Here is a 20559-nt window from a genome sequence, read left to right as displayed (position 1 = left end):
TGTCAGCTATTCAAGGGCAAAACAGGAAATCATTTAAATTTTTTTAGATTGATAATAAATCACCTGCAAGGTCGAGCATGGCATCTGTTAAAAAAAAAAAAAAGACAATAAAGGCCCATCTATCTCCATTTGGAGGCAATTTACCATTAATGCCTCTATATGCTGTGCATCAAATACTAACCAGCTACATATAGTTTCATTACTATGGCTATAACTGTCTCGGAAATTAAAATTTAAGCATCATAAATGAGTGACCCAGTGCAAATTTGGCGCGTTTAAACAGGTTTTGCAGCCTGCTCTGGAAAAGACAACATATGTCAACACCAGGAAGTGGAAGGCGTCCTACATGCATGCCATCTGTGCAAGAAGATGCTTTGTTGTAGTCCGTCATACGTGAGTCTCACACACATACATGTCAACACAGTCATTCACCCTATTCTGAATAGACCTTTTCAAACTTGACAACATAAACACTCTAAATGGGCTCCTTTGTATTTCCTGTTGCAATGTTTGTTAATGCAGCAGCTGACAGGAAGTAAACGTGGACCAAAGCTGTTACCCTAGCAACAGAATGAAAAGGTTTATAATCATGATCAAACTTTCAGATCTATCGGCAAGAAATCTTTCAGGCTTCTGTAGCTGACCTCTGATCTCTCTGTGGACGTGAACAGGGAATTTTTCTTACATGCACCAATAAAGAATTGTGCTAATTATAATCTACAGTCTTATTAAATGTCTTTAAACATCGTGGACTGTATTCTCCATCTGTATACTCCTGAATGGGTTGTGTATATTCCCTCTGTTATATTCATTTACACTCTGTAGACTCTTCATATGTTTGCCCCGAGCAGTCATAGCGCTCTGCTCGGTGTTGTTGTCAGTTCAAATCTCCTTATGACCCACTGCACCAATTTTCTGCTCTGCAAATATTAGATTGTCAGCTGTGCATACCATATTAGCGTATTCTTTTTGTGTGTTTAATTTTCAAGGACAAAGACTACTATACTATGCAGGTCACTGACTCGTAATTCTGCCGTATGAAGGACTTCAAAGAGTTGGTTCAATGATTCTGCTGAAATTAGATTATTGACAGCAACGTTAAAGTCAGCTGAGTCACTGGAGCACCTTCAGCTAAATTTCTGACTGTAATCAGTCGCCTTATTTCCCCTCTCCGTGAGGCTTGAACAGTTCCAGTGTGAGGAATGCAAACACACCTGTCAATGCAAAGGGCGGACTCAGAGGAGGACTAGGTGTGCTGTCATTTGTTTTAACCTGGCATTAGGCCTCGACACAGAGAGAGACTCATTCAAGGAGAGGATGGGCCTGCAGAGAGTCTTTTTAACCCACAGGAGCTGAAAGAATCGAGAGGATGGGAAGGAAAAGTTGGTAAGAAGAGGAAGAGAAAAACAGAAGTTGCAGCCATGACATGGAGGAGCCCTCTGGCCCTGTTGAGGGATGCTCTGAGAGGTCAGAGGGCACGGGACAAGGACCTCCGCAACTTGGTATCCAATCTGCCTTACGAGGGCCTGGAGAAGGCGAAGCAACCCAACCGCTACTTCCCCGGCAACGCCATCAAGACCACCAAATACACCCTCCTCTTCTTCATCCCCATGAACCTCTTTGAGCAGTTTCACCGTCTGGCCAACATCTACTTTGTGGGCCTGGCTATTCTGAACTTTGTCCCGGTGGTTAACGCCTTTCAGCCCGAGGTAGCTCTGATCCCCATCTTGGTCATTCTGTCTCTGACGGCCCTGAAGGACGCCTGGGAGGACTTCAGGAGGTACCAGTCGGACAGGAAGATCAACAACACGCCGTGCCTCATCTACAGCAGGTAACTCAAAGACAATCACGTCCCGAATATAGAAACAGTGCAGTTGTGCTGTTCATGCATGATGTGGAAATGTTCACGGTGCCTCCACACATCTGTGTTTATCATTCTTATCATCCAGCATGTCTGTGTGAGTGTGTAGATCTGTGTGATTGTGTGCTGTGTGTGTTTTACCTCCTCTGCGTTTCAGCACCCCGTGAGAATTTTTGACTTAGAAATAGAAAATGTGTGGGAGATTATTCCTCTTTTGAAGAGCCTCACAACAATATCTCTCACCATTGCATTGTGCACATTTGATGAAATCCTCATCTGGGTGTTGCGTCAGCAAAGACAGTAAGGTTAGCGGTTATCTATTTTTGAATTACTGGTGAAAAATGAATAATTCACAAAGGAGGATAAACACTGTCATTTTCAACCCTTTCGCTGCTGGAGTGGAGTGGGAGGAGAAGGAGGAGGTGGAGGAGGAGGAGGAGGAGGAGGAGGAGATGTGGATTTCCTCTGGATGTGATGTGATGAATCCTTAACCAGCAGTTGCTTGCTTTCAAATTTCCCAAGAAGAGTCAGCAGGGATGCTGGGAAGTGCAGCCTCAGCTGGGGGAAAAGCCTACACCGTGTTTGTGTGTGTTTAATATATTTGTGTGTGTGTTAATAGGGTCCAGTGCTGACCCCAGATGTAGCATTTCGGACACTTTGGAGGACGCACAGGTCCCTCTGGGCCTGTTAGCGGACACTAGTCGTCTCCGCCTCACGCAATCAGATAAACAGCAGTTGAGCCGTGGCGAGCGGGCTCTCGTGGGTCTCTTATTGCTCGCTGGGTGGGGATGCTAAAGCTCCAGATTAGAACAGAATCGATAGGCTGGGATTTCTTTGAAGTATACAAATGTTTCCAGAAGAAGCTCAAGAATAAATTTTAGGCTTCCACACACTTCCTCTTTTTCTCCATCTAGGTGAAGTTTATCCATCTGACAGCACGAGGAACACGCAGCCTTGCAGTGCATGTAAAGGTCCACGTGGAAGGCTGTCAGATGAGAGGGATTTAATTCATCAGACCTTCTCAGATGCACGTCCTTATTTCCATCACCCTTCACCCACATTGTTGTTTTCACAGAGGTGTGAAGTGTGTCTGTTTAAGCACGGTGTGCCTTATCTTCAGGGTCATCCTATCTGTCTCTATCTCTAAACTCTTATCAATCCACCTGCACTCAAAGGTACCGAACACAAAACATGCCGGCTGTTAATCATGCTGATTTATTGTTAAGTCTAATTGTATCGTCTGCTGCTCACTGCAGAACATTAAAACCAGTCACCACGCCTCACAGACTGGTCCTGTGACTGTTGTTTTAAGAGTTAGAGAGTTCAGTACATGTTGTATGAATGTGACTCATATCACACCTACTATCAAACCAAACAGGTTATCTTAAGTGTCACTTTATTGCTTAAAGGTCCCATATTGTAAAAAGTGAGATTTTCATGTCTTTTACATTATAAAACAGGTTTATGTGCTATATAAATACTGGTAAACTATCAAAACGCTCAATATACAGAGAAATGCACACAGCTCGTATTTAGAAATTTTGCGTGTGAAACAAGCCGTTAGGATTTCTGTCCATTTGTGATGTCACAAATCTACAATATTTAGACCATTACGCGGTTTTAAACGTAAACGTTCTAAATGGGTCCCAGTCTATTTCCTGTTGTTCCAGTGTACGTAAATAACATCACATGGTTCTCTATTTGATATTCAGAGCACACCCCAGGTAAAACAGTAAACACTGTGTCAGCACTGTTGTTTGCACTGTTAGCACCGTTAGCTGCTAGCTGCTGGCTCAGCCGTCTCCATGTTGAAATCCGTTGAAAGGCAGATATGCTCTGAATTTAGAATTTACCGCCTTTTCACTTAAAGCCCAAGTATCACTATTGGTATGACTGTAAAAGTTGGATCGGTGCATCACTACTGATAATGAAATGTACTCTATGCAATGTGAGAACACACAAAACCCTTCTTAGAAAAGGACTTCCCATAACAGGTACCCTTTAGACAGCCTGACATACATAACGGTTTTTTGACAGGAAAGAATATTTGTGCAACCTGGTAAGTATACACTAAGTACAACATGCTAAAAATACAATCTCCTTCCCTCCTGGCTTTGTTTTGATGGAGGTGTGGTGTTATGTGGCAGCCACCCGATCAGGTCCTACATGCAGGGCAGCATGCCTGCAGCTCTCTGTCACTCGCGGTCAGCCAGCTTGACGTGCAGGTTGAAGCCATAAAGCATGTGGCTCTCTGTGAAGGCTCACCCCCTGGGAGCAGCCTCAGCTCATAATATCTACCTGTTCCTCTGAACGTTTCCTTATTCTAAAGCACACACAACACATCTGGGCTGCTCTCCAAAAACAACAGCATTGATTTTTCATTTGGTCGTATTGTTTATTCCCTGACTTAAGCAGCTGCTGTGATTCTTTTATCAATAAGGAGTGAGTCAATATTTCATTTGATTGCATAAACAGACAAAATACACCCACTGTGCCAATACTGTTAATAAATGTGACAAAAATCAATGTAACAGCCACCCAGGGACTTGTATATCTTTATGCAATAATCTGTAGTGACTGTTGGTATCTGACATGTCTGATTTCAGGAAAGGGAAACAGTTTATGGAGAGGCGTTGGAAGGATGTGCGAGTGGGAGATTTTGTGAAGGTGATTAGCAATGAGATCGTCCCTGCAGACCTCCTGCTCCTGCATACAGGAGACCCCAACAATGTGTGTCACATAGAGACGTCCAACCTGGATGGAGAGAGCAACCTGAAGCAGAGGAGGGCGATGACTGGCTTCTGCATCTCGGTGAGGAATACCTACTTGTTCTGGGTTTCATTTCTCTACTGTGTTTATTCACAGTCCTTCTATCCCCATTCCTTCTGTGCTGCCTCACCTCTCCTCCTTGTGATTGGTGTTTAACACACATAACATTTCCTGATCATCTACGGTAACTGTGGATCATTATAGTAGGTCAAAGTCTTTCATAACAGACGGAAAACACAAACCTGTTGGATTACATATCTTACATAATTCTTATTTTTAGACCACAGCTGTCTTTTGTGTGTGTAATAATCATTATGTCAGTCTGGAAGTGCAGGTTAAGTTACCTTTAAAACGTTTCCATTTATACTGTAGTCCCTTTGTACCTCCTCTCATTTCCCAGGACCCTGAATTTGAACCTGAAAGCTTCAACAGCCTTGTGGTGTGTGAAAAGCCCAACAACAATCTGAATCATTTCAAGTGTTATGTGTGAGTATCAAATACACAGATCACATGGATTCCCCAAACAGTTCCTTTGAGCCTTTCAGAGCAGCCGAGCAAAACTAATTCCAACCCACTCGCTGCACTTTCTGATGCCACCAGAGGCATTATTGGGGCTGTAATAGACTATAATCGATTTCCTCGGGCACCACAGCTCTTACAGCTGGTCTGCCCATGCTGTCCAGCTACGGCCGTAAAGCAGGGGAATCGCTAATGGGGAATATATAAGCAGTAATGAATATCTAACAAGATCTGACAGTACAAAGGAGGTTTCTCACTTTCTCCTCCTGCAGAGAGAAACCTGATAAGGACAAGGTGGGCGCTGGAATAGAGAGTCTGCTGCTGCGAGGCTGCACAGTGAGAAACACGCACGCTGTTGGCTTTGTGGTGTACGCAGGTATAGTCTCCATTCTCTCAGCTGCTTCACTGCTTTGACCTTGAGCTTTTAGTGGTTTTGTCCAGGGCCGTATAGCCAGGAGTTTAGAAGTACGGAGGTCATGAGTCCAGATTACAACTCCACCCAAATGTTTGACTCACTACCAACCAAACGCATGTAAATGTTAAGTTACACTTTCTGTAAATCTTTCCACCCTACATTATGATTTGCTGCAGGTGTGTAGTTATGATGCAGAATACACTAAATTCCTTTCATTTAAATCAGAATTATTATTTTTTTTGCCTAATAACTGTCAAGTTTAGTCAAACAAGACTATGTTGTGTGTATTACCATGCTGGCGGCTCTGTGAAGCTGTAATTAGGCACAGCTGTGTTTGGAGCTAAATGCTAATGCCAGCATGCTGACATGCTGATGTTTATCAGGTATACGCTTTACCATGTTCACCATCTTTAGGTTAACATAGTAGCATGCTAACATTTAGTAATATAGTGATGCAGGAATGAGTCCTAAAACCCGTAAATGAGTTAGCATTTTAGCACTTCCGGTTTCATCTAATGGAAGTCAATGGGTTTTTTAGGGTTTTTGCCTGAAATAAGGTCTGTGGTTAACACAAGCATAACACATTTTTGTTTTGTTCTACGATATAAAATACGTCAGTAAATATACCACTCGTGAATTTTGAAGCTTTTATGTGTCCTAAAAAAGGCAGTTGCTATCATGCTGATGTTAAGCAGGTATACTGTTTAACATGTTCACCATCTTAGGTAAGCATGTTAACTTGCTAATTAGCACTAAACACAAAGTTAGTTTTCAAGTATTTGGTCAGAAACCAAAGTATTAGACAACTTTTGACCTGATAATGATGCTATGTGAAGAGTTTAAGGATCACCAGAGTTATTACAACGATGCAACATCCAGGAACATTTTGTGCTAATCCATCGAGTAGCTGTTGAGATATTTCACAGGATAACTGAAAAGTTTGACCTGCTGTTGTTGTTAGAGGTAAAGTCAGAGGATCATCAAAGTCAGTAGGATTCATCCTCTAGGGATCGCAGATGTCTGTGCAAACTTTCGTGGCAATTCATCCAATAGCTGTTGAGATATTTCAGTCAGAAAGTGGTGGACTGACAGATTGACATTGCCTAGATCCACACTGTTAGCATGGTTAAAAACATAAGTCTTAAAAACATCTGCATAATGTGTGTAATATAAAAAACACCCAAATTTCCTGAAATGTTACAGAGAACATGACCTCCTAGTGCCCTGCTTTTTGTCCTTACATTAGCTGACCCAGCATGAGCTCATATTTTAAGGTATAATAATCAATTTCCCTTCCATACTGACCATAATGGAGTGTCTATTGGTAACTGAATCAACACCTTCTGATCCCACCTTTAAGGCCCTGAAACCAAGGCCATGCTCAACAACAACGGGCCAAGATACAAGCGCAGCAAACTAGAGCGGAAGCTGAACATAGACGTCATCTTCTGCGTCATGCTCCTCTTCGCCATGTGTCTCGTCGGAGCACTAGGTCAGTAATGAATTACATAACCATAAAATCGCTACACAGACTGGTTCATGATTAATGATTCTACATTTATGAGGGGATGTTTAATTTCCAATATTGAAAAAAAAAAACACTTTGGCCACAGGCCCAAAACACATACCAGGGAAGCTGGGAGGAGATAGGGGAAGGTGTGGTGCCAAAAATAGCTTTCTTCCCTGTGCGACAGTCGGTGTGATTAATTCCCCTGTCCTCACACATGCAGGTCACTACTTATGGCTGCAGGCGCTGCCCGGTGTGCCCCCTTACCTGGTCCCCGACAGCAGCGGTCACCTGGACAGTCCCAGTCTGTCTGGCTTCTACATGTTCTTCACCATGATCATCCTGCTGCAGGTGGACAAGTCTGACTGTGTGTATTAAAGGGAGGATTTATTGTGTTTTTCTTAGTTTCTTAAACTCTCCTCTCATCTCCTTTCTTCTCTAATATCTTCTCTTTCAACATCTGTTGTCCACTTTACTCTCTCTTTTTTATTTTTCCATCACTCCTCTTATCACTTATCGCCTCCTTTCCTTTCATTTCTCTTATCACTTCTTTCTCGCTCTCTGCTGTCTCTCTTGTCTATATTTCAATTTTCTCCCCACTCCAACTTTTCCTCTCTTCTCCTTTCTTTCTTTTGTCTCCTTGCCTCTCCTCTCCTCTCCTCTCCTCTCCTCTCCTCACCTTCAGATCCTGATCCCCATCTCCCTCTACGTGTCCATTGAGTTGGTGAAGATGGGTCAGATCTTCTTCATCACTAATGACATCGATCTGCATGATGAGGAGACGAACAGCCGCATACAGTGTAAGGCCCTGAACATCACGGAGGACCTGGGACAGATTGAGTACATCTTCTCAGACAAGACTGGCACCCTCACTGAGAACAAGATGGTGTTTCGCAGATGCTCCGTCATGGGCACCGAGTACCCGCACAAAGAGAATGGTAAACCTTCATATTGAGACATTTTATGTAACCAAAATTATATATATATATATATATACTGTATACATTCTCGTGAAACACACAACAATGTTCAGACACAGCACAATCCCAGAAGTAGCCTAACATAAAAAGGTCTGGATGATCCTACATACTTTCCACTTGTGAAACACTTCATTGCATCACAGGATACCTGAGAAACGTATTACTGAATTACACTCACTTTGACACCTTGACTAATGTTAGCATGCTTATCTTAGAATTAGCTCAAAGTAAAGCTGATATAATTTGGATAACAACACGTCCTTTCCGCTGGCCAAACTACTTTTTGTGCTATTAGTGGTAAGAGTCTAAAAATAGTTGTCTCGTCTATCCACTAATTAATTTCTGTGGTGTTCCAGTGTCACAGGTCCGCTCACCTGGCTGCGGACTTAATGAGATTGAATAACATGTTTTGATTGTCACCTGTTCAGTTGGAATGCACTTCCTGATTGGCTCTGCAGTGTGAAACCTAATTTGTTCCAATTCAAGTTGTGCTGTGTCGCGATATTTTGATGTTGATCTGCATTTGTGACTCTGTCTTGCGTGTGTGAAGCCAAGCCTAGATTATCTTCTATATTGAAATTTGATCAGACAGAATATGAATATTAAGATGTAGTGGAGTTAAGGCACAAATTGGATACTTTTTTTGGACTGAATTGGATTTTTTTCTTCCAAATGTGTGCTGCCTAGCTTCAATCTGATTTCTGTCTAATTGTATTACTGATCTATTTACCCTGGAGTTGAGTTCTCTCTTTTATAATTCTTCCCAAAGTTCATTTATTTGGCTAATTGAGGGTTTTTTTGGGGCAGCCTTTGATTCTACCTGGGTGCGGCTGTTTAATCCAGGTTTTTAAAGTCCTTAGACACAGTTGCAGTTTTGGTTAAGGGCTTTACATTTAAACTTGACTCTGGACCTAACATACGGTATGCAATATATACAATATACAATATGTATCAACATGTTTTTTGGGGATTTGCAGCCATCCGCCTTGCTTTCCTTGAGGAACCTGAGTCAGAGGAGGAGGTCATCTTCAACCATCCTATACCCCACCTACAGACTGGATGGTCCGTGGATGCTGAGGACCCCAGCATCCCTGAAGACATGCGACATCACCGTGACAACCAACGCAAGAGCAAGGTCGTGATCAAGGGAAATGCCCAGAGCGATGTGGCCTTCAGCAGTCCGCTGGTAAGATGGTCGCTAAGTGTGGAAGAAAAGGCAGTGGGGTGAAGTCACGGGTTTTGCCCGTCTTGATATTATAATGAAGGGTCACAGGACGCCGCCATGGGGAAAATGCTGGTGATCATTTTGTTTGCTCATGCAGAAGGTGTAGTTGTCAGGTAGTTGACTCAAGGCCACCCGGAGGGGCCCACAAATTAGACTCATTCTTCTTGATTAACAAGTGTCCTTCCACTTATAATCATTACTGAGTAGCACAAATAAATGGCTCAAAATCAAACATGACAGTGCATTTATATAATGTGAACTGGCCCACTACAATCAAACCTAATGTAGGGAGCTGGAACGGCTACTGAGACATCTCGTCTTACTCTAATGTAAAGGGAAATGAATTATAATGTCCTTATTGAGTTTATGATGATGTCTTACCACAAAAACATTATTAAGAATGCATTTATCAGTATGGAAATGTAACTTTATCTATCCATCCATTTATTAACTTAGTTATCCGGCTTATGGTGACGGGGAACTGTAGCATATCCCAGCATGGATATTGTGAGAGGCAGGATACATCCTGGACAGGTTTCCAGTCTATGACGAGAAGTATTTTCTGCATCATTTCATGATATCTGCTGTCTAATTGAGTAATTAATGTCATACATGTTTCTAATGTCTAGAAATTTTAACTTTTAACCCTATGACCGCATTCAAAATATTCTGTTCCATGTCTGAATACACGCTCAAAAGACCTCAAAGTGTCATTTGTTTACCCAGATCTCACCCATCCTCGTGTCAAAGGGCCTCATGGGCCCAGTCCCTGCTGCAGATGGCCGAGCTGCTAGGTGTCAGTGATAAGCACATCCATTTTGGCTCAAAGACGCCCCCGTGTCTGTGACGGGACATATGGTCATGCTGGGCACCATTTGGCATAGACCACTGATGTCACATAAACTGTAAACGTGCACTATAGATTAGTCATCGTCGTCTTGATATACAGTAGCTCTGTGTCTATTTTGGTCCACAGAGCAAAGAGCAGAGGCCTGGAGATACAGGCTGAGACAGCAACAGTCTAGTGTTTATTCCAGTGAGGCAGCACAGAGCCCATCTATGGTTTTCCTCATGCTGAGTCTCTAACAGAGAAGCATGTTTGCATGAATGAAAACTTCCTTCTGTCCCTTTGTCCTTCCTGCAATATATCCCCTTGCACATGAGCAAACAAAACTGGCTGAAAAGGTTAAAAGCTAAAAACTTTTTCCAATCCTGTGTCATGTCAAAACAGTGAAAGCGGAGTGTAAGCAAGAAATAGTTTATCAACATGAGCTTTTAATTAAAAAACTGATTAACTTTTACTCCAACAGGAAACTCAGGTGATTCCAGACAGGAAGCTGCTTCAGCAGATTAGGAGGGCAGAGAGCAGCAGAAGCAGCGGCAGCCGGAAGATAGATCCTTACCTGGACTTTTTTCTGGGTCTCGCCATTTGCAACACGGTGGTGGTTTCCATGGCAACAGCTCAGAGACAGAGGGTGAGTGCTCCGTTTGCTGTGGATGGGAAGTAGAGATGGAGGGCACAGACAGGAGAGGAAAGATGGACGAAAGGATTTGTTCTCAGTATGCAAACTTACAAAAAAAAATTCTTTCTTCTAGAAAACACTGTGGAGAATCTATTAATTGTCTCATTCATTATTTAATAAAGAGCTATAGACCTGGTGTCCAGCCATTTGGCTGCAGCACAGCAGCAAAATCTCCATAATTTAATCAGTAACACAGACAACAATTAAGTTTAAATTCGTCTTATTAACCTCAAACATTTAGTTTAATTTTGAAAGTTCTCTTCAATTGTTTAGCTTCAAGTTTCTGCTCTTTCATCAGTGGTCAGTACTAATTTCCTTTCATCTCTAAAGCCCCAGTTGTAAAGAATCCTCACTAAATTAGCCACATAGTAAAGGGAGATTTGCAGGGGCAATCAGGGTTGCTTTATTAATTTTAGTACTCGCTGCTCTCGTCTGTGCTGTTCCCAGCTCTGGCAGATGGGAGAAATATGTGGCTTTTCCCTTGAGTTTGTAATTAAAGGTAAAAGCACAAAAAGAAACAGAGTGGAAATGGATGACAAGGTTTTAAGAGTGTTTTTGTGTGATCACCATATGGGCGATATAAAAACACTATGTGACATACAAATTTCTTTTTCAGGTGAACATGTTTTCACGCTCTGGTCAGACTACCAACCCACTGGATACTTTGTCCAACCTGCTGAAGACTGGCTCTCTTCGCAATATTTTCACCTCCTGGCAGCGCAAGCCAAAGAGAAATCTCATCATCTCACAGGACTCAGTTGTAGAAGAAGACAGTTTTAACCCCCCTATAAAACTAGAGGAGCCTGAAGACCCCAGTGGGCTCCGAAGATGCTCGCTCTACGCTCCATCCCAGTCTGCAACGAACTCAGACGATCTGAGCTATGAGGCAAAGAGTCCAGATGAGGCAGCCCTGGTGTACGCAGCCAAGGCATATGGCTTCACCCTGCTGGCACGCACCCCTGGCAGCGTGACAGTGAGGCTCCCGTCTGGGGAGGACCTAGTGTTTGAGGTGCTGGACACCTTGACCTTTGACTTCAACAGGAAGAGAATGTCTGTTTTGGTGCGACACCCAATCACCAAAGAGTATGTGTTGTACACTAAAGGGGCAGACTATGCCATCATGGAGCTACTCGGGACACCGTACGCAGGTATGAGCATGTGAAAGTCAATACTGAGATACCCTGGGTCAATTCATGATTCAAAATGAAACTATATAAATAAATCTGTCATATTATTTTCAGAACAGCTCAGTGGGAAGCTGAAGAATATAGCAGCAGGTACTCAGTATCACCTCGACTGCTATGCTAAATCGGGGCTGCGTACACTTTGCTTTACAAAGAAGGTGCACAATCTGATATATTAATATTTACCAGCATCGTTTTCTTATACTAGAGGAGCTCTGTTTCATCTTTTTTTCTGCGTGTGCTGCAGGTTGTGAGTGACAAGGAGTATGAAAGCTGGTCAGTGAGCAGACAGAGAGCTCTGGCTGCTATAGACAACAGAGAGGAGCTTGTTATGGACACTGCTGTGCAGCTAGAGACAGACCTCTCCCTGCTGGGTAACATACATCAGCCCAACACACATCATTCATAATAAACACTTGAAAAGCATACTGTGCATCTGTGTGATAAGCTCTGTGTTTGAATCATGCCTGACTTTGGATATATGTCCTCCTACAGGAGCGACGGGCATTGAGGACCGTCTGCAGGAGAGTGTCCCAGACACCATCATGGCTCTGCGGGAGGCAGGGATCCAGGTGTGGGTGCTGACTGGTGACAAGCCGGAGACAGCTGTCAACATCGGCTATGCCTGCAGGCTACTGGAAGAGGAAGACCTGGTGATTAACATGAGCTGCAAAAACAAGGTGAGGAGGCCGCTGTCTGCCTCACTGAAGGTTGGCTGTTTGACTCAGAGCTGCTTTTCTTTACTGCTTATGTGAAATGAGAAATGGCGGTACACCTCTGACTCATTTCTTACTCCACAATTAGAATTTGTTTTGGTAACATCAAACATGAAATGAAAATGGAAAACAAGCTTAATAAGCCAGTTAGCTTAGGTTAGCATAAAGACTGGAAAACAGGGGGAAACACCTGTCCGAAGGTAACAACATCTGCCTACTAGTAGTTGCTAGGTAACAAGCAGAGAATCCAGGAGGTTACCAGTCCAAGAAATAGTCAGACACATTTTTACACATTTAACAAACGCAATACAACTGATTAATGAGCTTTAGAGGTGCTTGTAGGTGAATTTTTTTTTACCTTTGGACAATGACAGGTTAGCTGTTTCCAGGCTTTATGCTAAACTGAGCTATTCGGCTGCTGGCAGTATCTTCATATTTACCGTACAGAGGTGAGAGGTCAATCTTCTCATTCAACTTGAACAATTCCTTTAAACTTGTATCTCTTGGTGATTTTTTATATATAAATATATATATGCTGAAACATTAGATTTAATTTAGGGGTAATTCTACTGACCTAAACCAGTTGATCTTACATCTGGAGATCTTACCAGGTCTGTCAAACAGCAGGCTGTTCTCATGCATTGTTCATAGCTATACCTACGAAAAGTAAAGCACTATAATTCATATATAACCCACATAATCAATTTGTAAGTAATCTACGTAATCATGAGCCAAGACAGGTGATGTAGTATAAACAGAGACAAAGTTCGCGTAGGGAGGAGGTCTGTGTGGATGGGTAAGTTCAAAAACACAGGACGTTCACCCATTAGACCGCTGTTTGTGTCCTGTGTGAAACCAGAGGTCTTGTTTGTCATACTGAAGTAACGCCATTTCCGTAGTTATTTTAACCCAAACCAAGATCTTTTCCCAAACCTAACAAAGTAGTTTTGTCACCTAAATACCACAGGAGCTTGGGCAGGCGCACTGATCGCTCGTGTTGCTGGACATTCATAGGAAAACACACAAAATATAACAAAATAACTTTTCGTAAGATATCATACAAAGCGTTGTATGAGGATAGTTGTAACAACGTTGGTATTGATTTGGCGGGATTTTTGAAAATAAAGTTAAATATCATCCGCATAAAAATTTATAAAATGTGGTGTGTTATGTACTGTGATTCATGATCCCGTGGTTCATGATATCAGATTTAATAGGGCTGTCATTGACAAAATAATACTTCCCAACTTAAATTACAGGTCCATTTATTTCTTTTCTTTTTTTTAAACAATACAAAATGATATATAATTTATTGCTTAAATATATATGCCTGAATATTTGAGCCACTCAGTAGAAGGTGAATGGAGTTTTCAAATGAATGAATCAAAGGTAAAAAAAGACCTGGTGCATTAGAAGCATACAAGCACCACTAACTCCTATTGAATATTGGCCCTTTATGTTATTTATATTTCCCGCATCACATACAGCTTGTTTCCGAGGACAGCGTTTGCTTTTCTTGATGGTCATTCAGAACAAGTCGTGTGTTTTCCAAGCAGTAAGTTCAGGAGGTTTTACCTGTGAGCTTGTCTCCCTCCAATTTAAATGGCCAAACCTTTTTTGACCACTTTTACATTTTAACTAAAGGTCAAACCCTCACATTTTCATCTGAGAAAGATAAAGTGTCAGGTGTGGGGCCCTGCTTCCCGGCCATTAAAGATCTGGTAGCACAGGAATGAGCCCTTCGTAACAGCCTGACCACGTCTAATCATCCCCGTCCTCAAATAGACTGAAATTACCCGTCGGCTCTAACGGATACACACGGGGAGCTTTCTGGAACAAAGGGACTGCCGTGCTCCTCTCAGACGGGACTAGTCATTGATGATGAATGGAGTGAGATACCCCCAATACAATATCTACTGCTTTCATATCTAATTACCAGTCTAATATTCAGCCCTCAGGGGAAATACCTCTTTGCTCATATTGGTAATGAACTTTTTTTTTTAACCACTGTAACTCGATGACCACCAGAGGGATGCATTCCCACAGTCATCACCCTACCACACCTAATGAAATTTAACCAGCATCAGATAGATGATATAAAAACAGCATGTGACCCAATTTTTTTCATCATGTCGCTTCTCCTTTTGGCTAAGAGGCTGGAGTTATTTACAGACAACAATGACGAGTCCGATGGGACCAGAGGCTCGTAATTGCTTCTAGTCAGACATCGTGAACATGACTCAACAGCAGAGTGATGTTATGTCTCTTTTAACAGCACATACCATAATCTCTACTCTGTAGCACAGATTGTCTTCAACGTTATGCCTTGTTATGTTATGCATTTTGACTTTTTCTTCTTTTTTTTGGATTATAAGAGATGTCACATCCAAGTTACAACTTACCCTCTAATTTTGTATTTTCTTTAGGACACCTTACTACCTTCAGTGCAGTTCAGTCAAATTAATAGGGCGTTGTATTATAACAGGGCTGCAACTAACAATTATAATATAAGCATATAATTACAATTAATTAGAATTATAACGGATTATTTGCTGGTAAAAAAAAAAAAGCTCATCCAATGTTTCCTAAAGCCAAAGATGACAACTTTAAGTTATTTATTTTGTTTTGTTAACTATCACATAAGACCAAGAAAAGCAGGACATCTTCACATTTGAGATGCTGGAACTACAATGAGACCACAAAATAAGCAAATGTCGATGTGTAAGCATGTGTCCTTGTGTGAGACACTGAACCCAAGTTGCTCCCAGGGCGCTTCACAGCAGCCCACTGCTCCTAAATGCTAAGGATGGGTTAAATGCAGAGGTCAAATGTCATGTATGTATATGACGAATGTAATAAAGTTAATTTTTTTGTTTTCCAGATCGTGTGCACATCCATCTTGGACAGCACACTGGAGGAGGTGAGGAGGTACCACAAAGACCCGCGTAATGTGGATACAAAGCAAAACATCTCTCTGGTGATCGACGGACGCACCCTGGCCATGGCTCTGTCGTCAGACCTGCAGAACCGCTTTGTGGACCTGGCTAAACGCTGCCGCTCTGTGCTCTGCTGTAGAGTCACGCCCTTACAGAAGAGCAGAGTGGTGAAGTTGATCAGGGAGAAGCTCAAGGTCATGACCCTCGCTGTTGGTAAGAAACTTTTCTTGAGCTATTCACGTAATTCCAAATGCATTTATTTGGGACTTTAATCTATGCAAAACAGAAGAAAGCAGCTGTATAAATACAATAAACTGTAAAACAGTATAACATAAAGTGACAAAGAAATGTGGTGTTTTTGGAAGTCTTTGTTTTATATCTATATATATATACAGTATATATATATAAGACTATAGCGGGCCCCTGAGAGCATTTTTGCATGCCAATTTTCAACAGAAAATCAATAAATTGATTACCATTGCACACTGCTGGGGTACTGTAATTCTTGGATACAATAGGCTTTTTTCACAAAAGACATTATGACATGTCACAGTAGGAAAAGCCCAGGTGTAAATTATCCGATTAATGATGGCTGAATTCCAGTTAGCTTCTTCAGTTTCAGGGTCCTGGTGTTGTTCATGCTGGCTCACCGTCATGACTTACTGGGACACTTGAAAAGAACAGAACCATTGTTAATGTTACTAGTAACACCTGTGCTTTTCTTACTATGACAAGTCAAAATGTCTGCAGAGCTATGAGAAGGAAAGCAAAAAGCATTGTATGGGAAAGAAATGGTTTTGTGAGAGCAAACAGTGCTACAGGAGAACAGAAAGGTAATTGAGATAACTGAGTCACTGAACCTCCTGAGAAATATATTGTTGGACATTAGACAAGAGACGGTCGAGATCCTCATTTACCCTGAATAAAAACAAATTCATTCCTTACCAGAGCCTAAATATATTATACATACTGACGGTGAAGGTTTGTTTTCCTGGCAGACTTTACATTTTATATTTGCGTCATGGTGAGACACATCATCCCTTCACTGGGTTCTATAAGGACGACAAATTGAGTTAATTCAGGTATTGAGAAAATGATCTAGTTTGAAAATATAGGCAAAATATAGAATTTTTTTTGCATTAAACTCACATTAAATTCCCCAAATAAATGCATTTTATTTGTATTAATGTGTTAAGACCCATAAAATAAGTGGCTTTTAATACATTTTCTTCTTTTAATAGACTATTGTTGTTAAACTCACTGTGTGGTTTCAGGTGATGGTGCAAATGATGTCAACATGATCCAAGCAGCTGATATCGGCATCGGGCTCTCCGGTCAGGAGGGCATGCAGGTCTGAACTGAGGTCTTTATCTTTGAAAATGTTGTTTGTTTCTTCTACTGCTCTCACTGTCCAAAACTCTGTGTCATCTGCAGGCGGTCATGGCGAGTGATTTCGCTATATCTCGCTTCAAACACCTGAAAAAACTCCTCCTGGTCCACGGACACTGGTGCTACACCCGACTGGCCAACATGATCATTTACTTCTTCTATAAGAATGTGGTGAGTGTCGTATCTCTGCTGTCTGAATCAGCATCTAGCCTGCAGGTTTCTCATCTAATCATCTGCACTTCAATGTGTTCCCCCAGGCCTACGTGAACCTGCTGTTCTGGTATCAGTTCTTCTGCGGCTTCTCCGGCACCGCCATGATCGACATCTGGCTGATGATCTTCTTCAACCTCTTCTTCACCTCTGTGCCGCCCATCATGTTTGGGATAATGGACAAAGACGTTTCTGCAGAGATGCTGCTGGGTGTTCCTGAACTGTACCGGACCGGACAGGGTGAAGGGGTCAGTGACACTCCCAAATGATAGTAGCTACGTTTTTACACAGTTTATGTATTTTGATTTATTTAAACGTGTGTGTCTGGTTCTTGTTTAGGAGTACACGTTTACAACTTTCTGGGTCTCCATACTCGACGCCTTCTACCAGAGTCTGGTGTGCTTCTTTTTTCCATACTTGGTAAGAGAAACATTTGAATAGTCTGTCTTTGATTAAAGTTGTCTGTCATCTGTCATGGTGCGTCCTCCGAGTTACCAGTTATTTCACTGGTTTACTGCTTTTTGCTTAAAATTTGACGACATGTGTTTTCTCCCCTGCAGGCGTACCAGGGTTCAGACATTGATGTTTTTACCTTTGGAACTCCTTTGAACACAATTTCTTTATTTACCATCCTGTTGCATCTGTCAATAGAGATCAAAGCCTGGGTGAGTGCTCAACTGATGGATATCTATTTCTAGATATAATCACGCTATATACTCTCAGTGAGCCAAAACTCCTATCATTAAATAGTTTGAGTCAGGTCTGCATGTGAAACTAATATGATAATAATAATATGTTTACATTAATCCACTGTATTTTTAAATGAATGCAATTAAACAGACAAATGTAATTGTTATCAATATGTCTAATTGCTGTTTTATGCGTCTTGCCTTGCAGACGGTGGTTCACTGGGTAATCATGCTGGGCAGCGTGGCGTTGTTCTTCATTGTGACGCTTGCCTACAGCGCCCTCTGCGTCACCTGCAACCCTCCATCCAACCCGTATTGGATCCTCCAGAGCCAGATGGCCGACCCCATGTTCTACCTCGTCTGCATCATCACCACTGTGGTGGCTCTGCTGCCCAGGTACCGTCACTGTTATCCTCCCTGTGTCTGTCACACACAGAGGGGGGGTAGTAATTTAATGTGCCCTTGTCATTGTTACAGAGTAGCTTCTTACCATATTATGTACTTGGAAAGACAACAGTTTAAAAGCAGCCTACACAAAAAATATGGTCATCTGATGCCTCACTGGCCATTACAAGATGACCATATGTAACTGGGGCTGCAACTAACGCTTCTTTTTTAAAAATCAATTTGATATTTTGTCTTTAAAATGTCAGAAAATAATATCCATCACACCTAGAGCCCAAGGCAACGTCTTCAAATGTCCCGTTTTGTCCCACCAGCTGTCCAAAATCCAAAGATATTCCATATCTCGACTATGAAATAAAACAGAAAAAAGCAGTTTAAATAAGTGCAGATTCATTTTCTGTTGATCAACTAATCGAATAATTGACTTTTTGTTTCAACTCAATATGTAACTGTCATTTAAGCAGTTTGCAGTCTTATTTCTATTTAACATTAATTAAGGATATTCTAGTCTAGTGTTTCCCCTGAGTGATCCCAAAATACATCTGAGGGGACCCAGTATGTATATATATATATGTATATATATTCTTTAATATAATTCAGTTTTTTTTCTTGTGAAATGCTGGGTACTCTCACCCCTTTAGGTCTCTAAAAATCCTACAAATAAAGAAGGAAAAACCACTGTACACCAGTTGTGAAAAGTAACTAAGTACATTTACTCAAGTACTGCACTTATTACAATATTATAATACAACTTTGAGGAACTTGTACTTTACTTGAGTGTTTCCATTTTGTGTTGCTTTACACTTCTACCTCACAACAATTCAGAGGGACATATTATACTTTTTACTCCACTACATTTATCTGATAACTTAAGTTACTTTACAGATTCCGATTAATTATACAGAATATAATAAACCAATAAATTATGATGTATTATTATTATTATAGGTTAAGATAAGACCTGATCCCTGGAGAGGAATTCACAAGCTACCCAGCGGTATATAAAGTAGTTAACATTATCCCCACCCATCGTTACATATTAATGCATCCAATAATTATCATCCAATAATACAATATATATTATTCTGAAATGGGACATTCTGCATGATGAGTACTTTTATTTTTGGTACTTTAAGTATGTTTTAATGCTAATACTTTTGTACTTTTACATAAGTAACATTTTAAATGCAGGACTTTTACTTGTAGTATTTCTACTCTGTGGTTTCTGCTTAAGTAAAATATCTGAGTACTTCTTCCACCACTGCTCCACATAGCTAACCTGTGATGACGGATCACAGGTGACATTGCTAATTTTTAGGGGTCACTAGTCAGAAAGGTCTGAACCACCGTTGTAGTCTTCCTTCCACCTCTGTTTAAACCTAATCAACCTCATAATTATATTATTTCTGTATTAATTTGGAGCGTGTATTTGACTTGTGCAGATCATGAACTGCTATGTAATTGTACGGTTGTTGTGGTGCACAGACAGTCTCGGCTGATTTGTGATTAAATAATGTTAATTGTGAAGTCCAGGAACGATCTGCACCGCGGCTCGCTCTTCCTCCCGGTTGCTGATGCGTCTGAAAGTGCTGATATTTAGAGGGAATGCTCTGATTTACATCAAAGGGCCGCATATTTTTCACTGGCCTACTTTCTCACCACCACACTCTCTCCCCCAGGTACATGTTTCACGTGCTGAGGAACTCTATCGCCCCCTCCCCGCTCGTGCAAGCCAGGCATCTGGACCGGCTGGAGCCCTCCACGAGGGACCAGTGGATGAAGGAGTGGAGGAGCTGCGGGGGCAAGGTGCAGGTCAAACGCTCCGGGCCGTCTACCCCACCCAGTCCCATCCTAGAAACCCCTGTTGATGATTATCTTGAGTCTGCCACTGAATTCACACTGAATGTCATCACCGAGAAGCCTGTACACACATGAGAAACACAGACTCGTTGAAGGAATAAGATGATTATTTATTCAGAAAATTTTAAATATTCTGATCTGGCTCTGGATATATCTCAGAATATTTTCATTTTTTTGAGGGGGTGGTCTTACATAGATGCAATCAGGGAGAAATACTCTTCCTCTCTGACTTGTGACGAATCATCGATTGGGGTGATGAGTGATAAAAAGTATGTAGGCCCTCTCCTCCTTACTCTCCTCATAACAAGCTGCCATAGTGAACACATAAGCCTGTTACTTTCCTGATGGGTTTTCAGAGCACAGTGGTAACC

The 20559-nt window shown here is 41.6% G+C and overlaps 1 protein-coding gene across 1 annotated transcript; it reads left to right on the top strand.

Annotated features, from left to right (window-relative positions):
- Window positions 1-1297: 1297 nt before the first annotated feature.
- On the top strand, window positions 1298-20342 carry atp10b (ATPase phospholipid transporting 10B). Its single transcript, XM_037779212.1, has 21 exons — window positions 1298-1831; window positions 4468-4672; window positions 5031-5116; window positions 5422-5525; window positions 6925-7056; window positions 7295-7422; window positions 7757-8009; window positions 9029-9237; window positions 10587-10751; window positions 11416-11947; window positions 12041-12141; window positions 12231-12357; window positions 12479-12663; window positions 15581-15848; window positions 16910-16986; window positions 17070-17195; window positions 17282-17482; window positions 17574-17654; window positions 17795-17899; window positions 18132-18319; window positions 20008-20342. The coding sequence occupies exons 1-21, from the start codon at window positions 1422-1424 to the stop codon at window positions 20261-20263; spliced, it is 3939 nt and encodes a 1312-aa protein (XP_037635140.1). The 5' UTR covers window positions 1298-1421; the 3' UTR covers window positions 20264-20342.
- The last annotated feature ends 217 nt before the right edge of the window (window positions 20343-20559 follow it).

Source organism: Sebastes umbrosus, chromosome 9 (assembly GCF_015220745.1).
Source record: "Sebastes umbrosus isolate fSebUmb1 chromosome 9, fSebUmb1.pri, whole genome shotgun sequence".
Lineage (NCBI taxonomy): Eukaryota > Metazoa > Chordata > Actinopteri > Perciformes > Sebastidae > Sebastes > Sebastes umbrosus.
The sequence above is the reverse complement of the archived record's forward strand: the minus strand, read 5'-3'. Positions and strand labels throughout refer to the sequence as shown.

Excerpts from the sequence above, each read along its gene's own strand:
- atp10b (XM_037779212.1), top strand. The coding sequence starts at position 1,422 with ATGACATGGAGGAGCCCTCTGGCCCTGTTGAGGGATGCTCTGAGAGGT. Across the intron at positions 5,117-5,421 it reads AATCATTTCAAGTGTTATGT|AGAGAAACCTGATAAGGACA; the intron begins GTGAGTATCAAA and ends CTCCTCCTGCAG. Across the intron at positions 16,987-17,069 it reads CCGGTCAGGAGGGCATGCAG|GCGGTCATGGCGAGTGATTT; the intron begins GTCTGAACTGAG and ends TGTCATCTGCAG.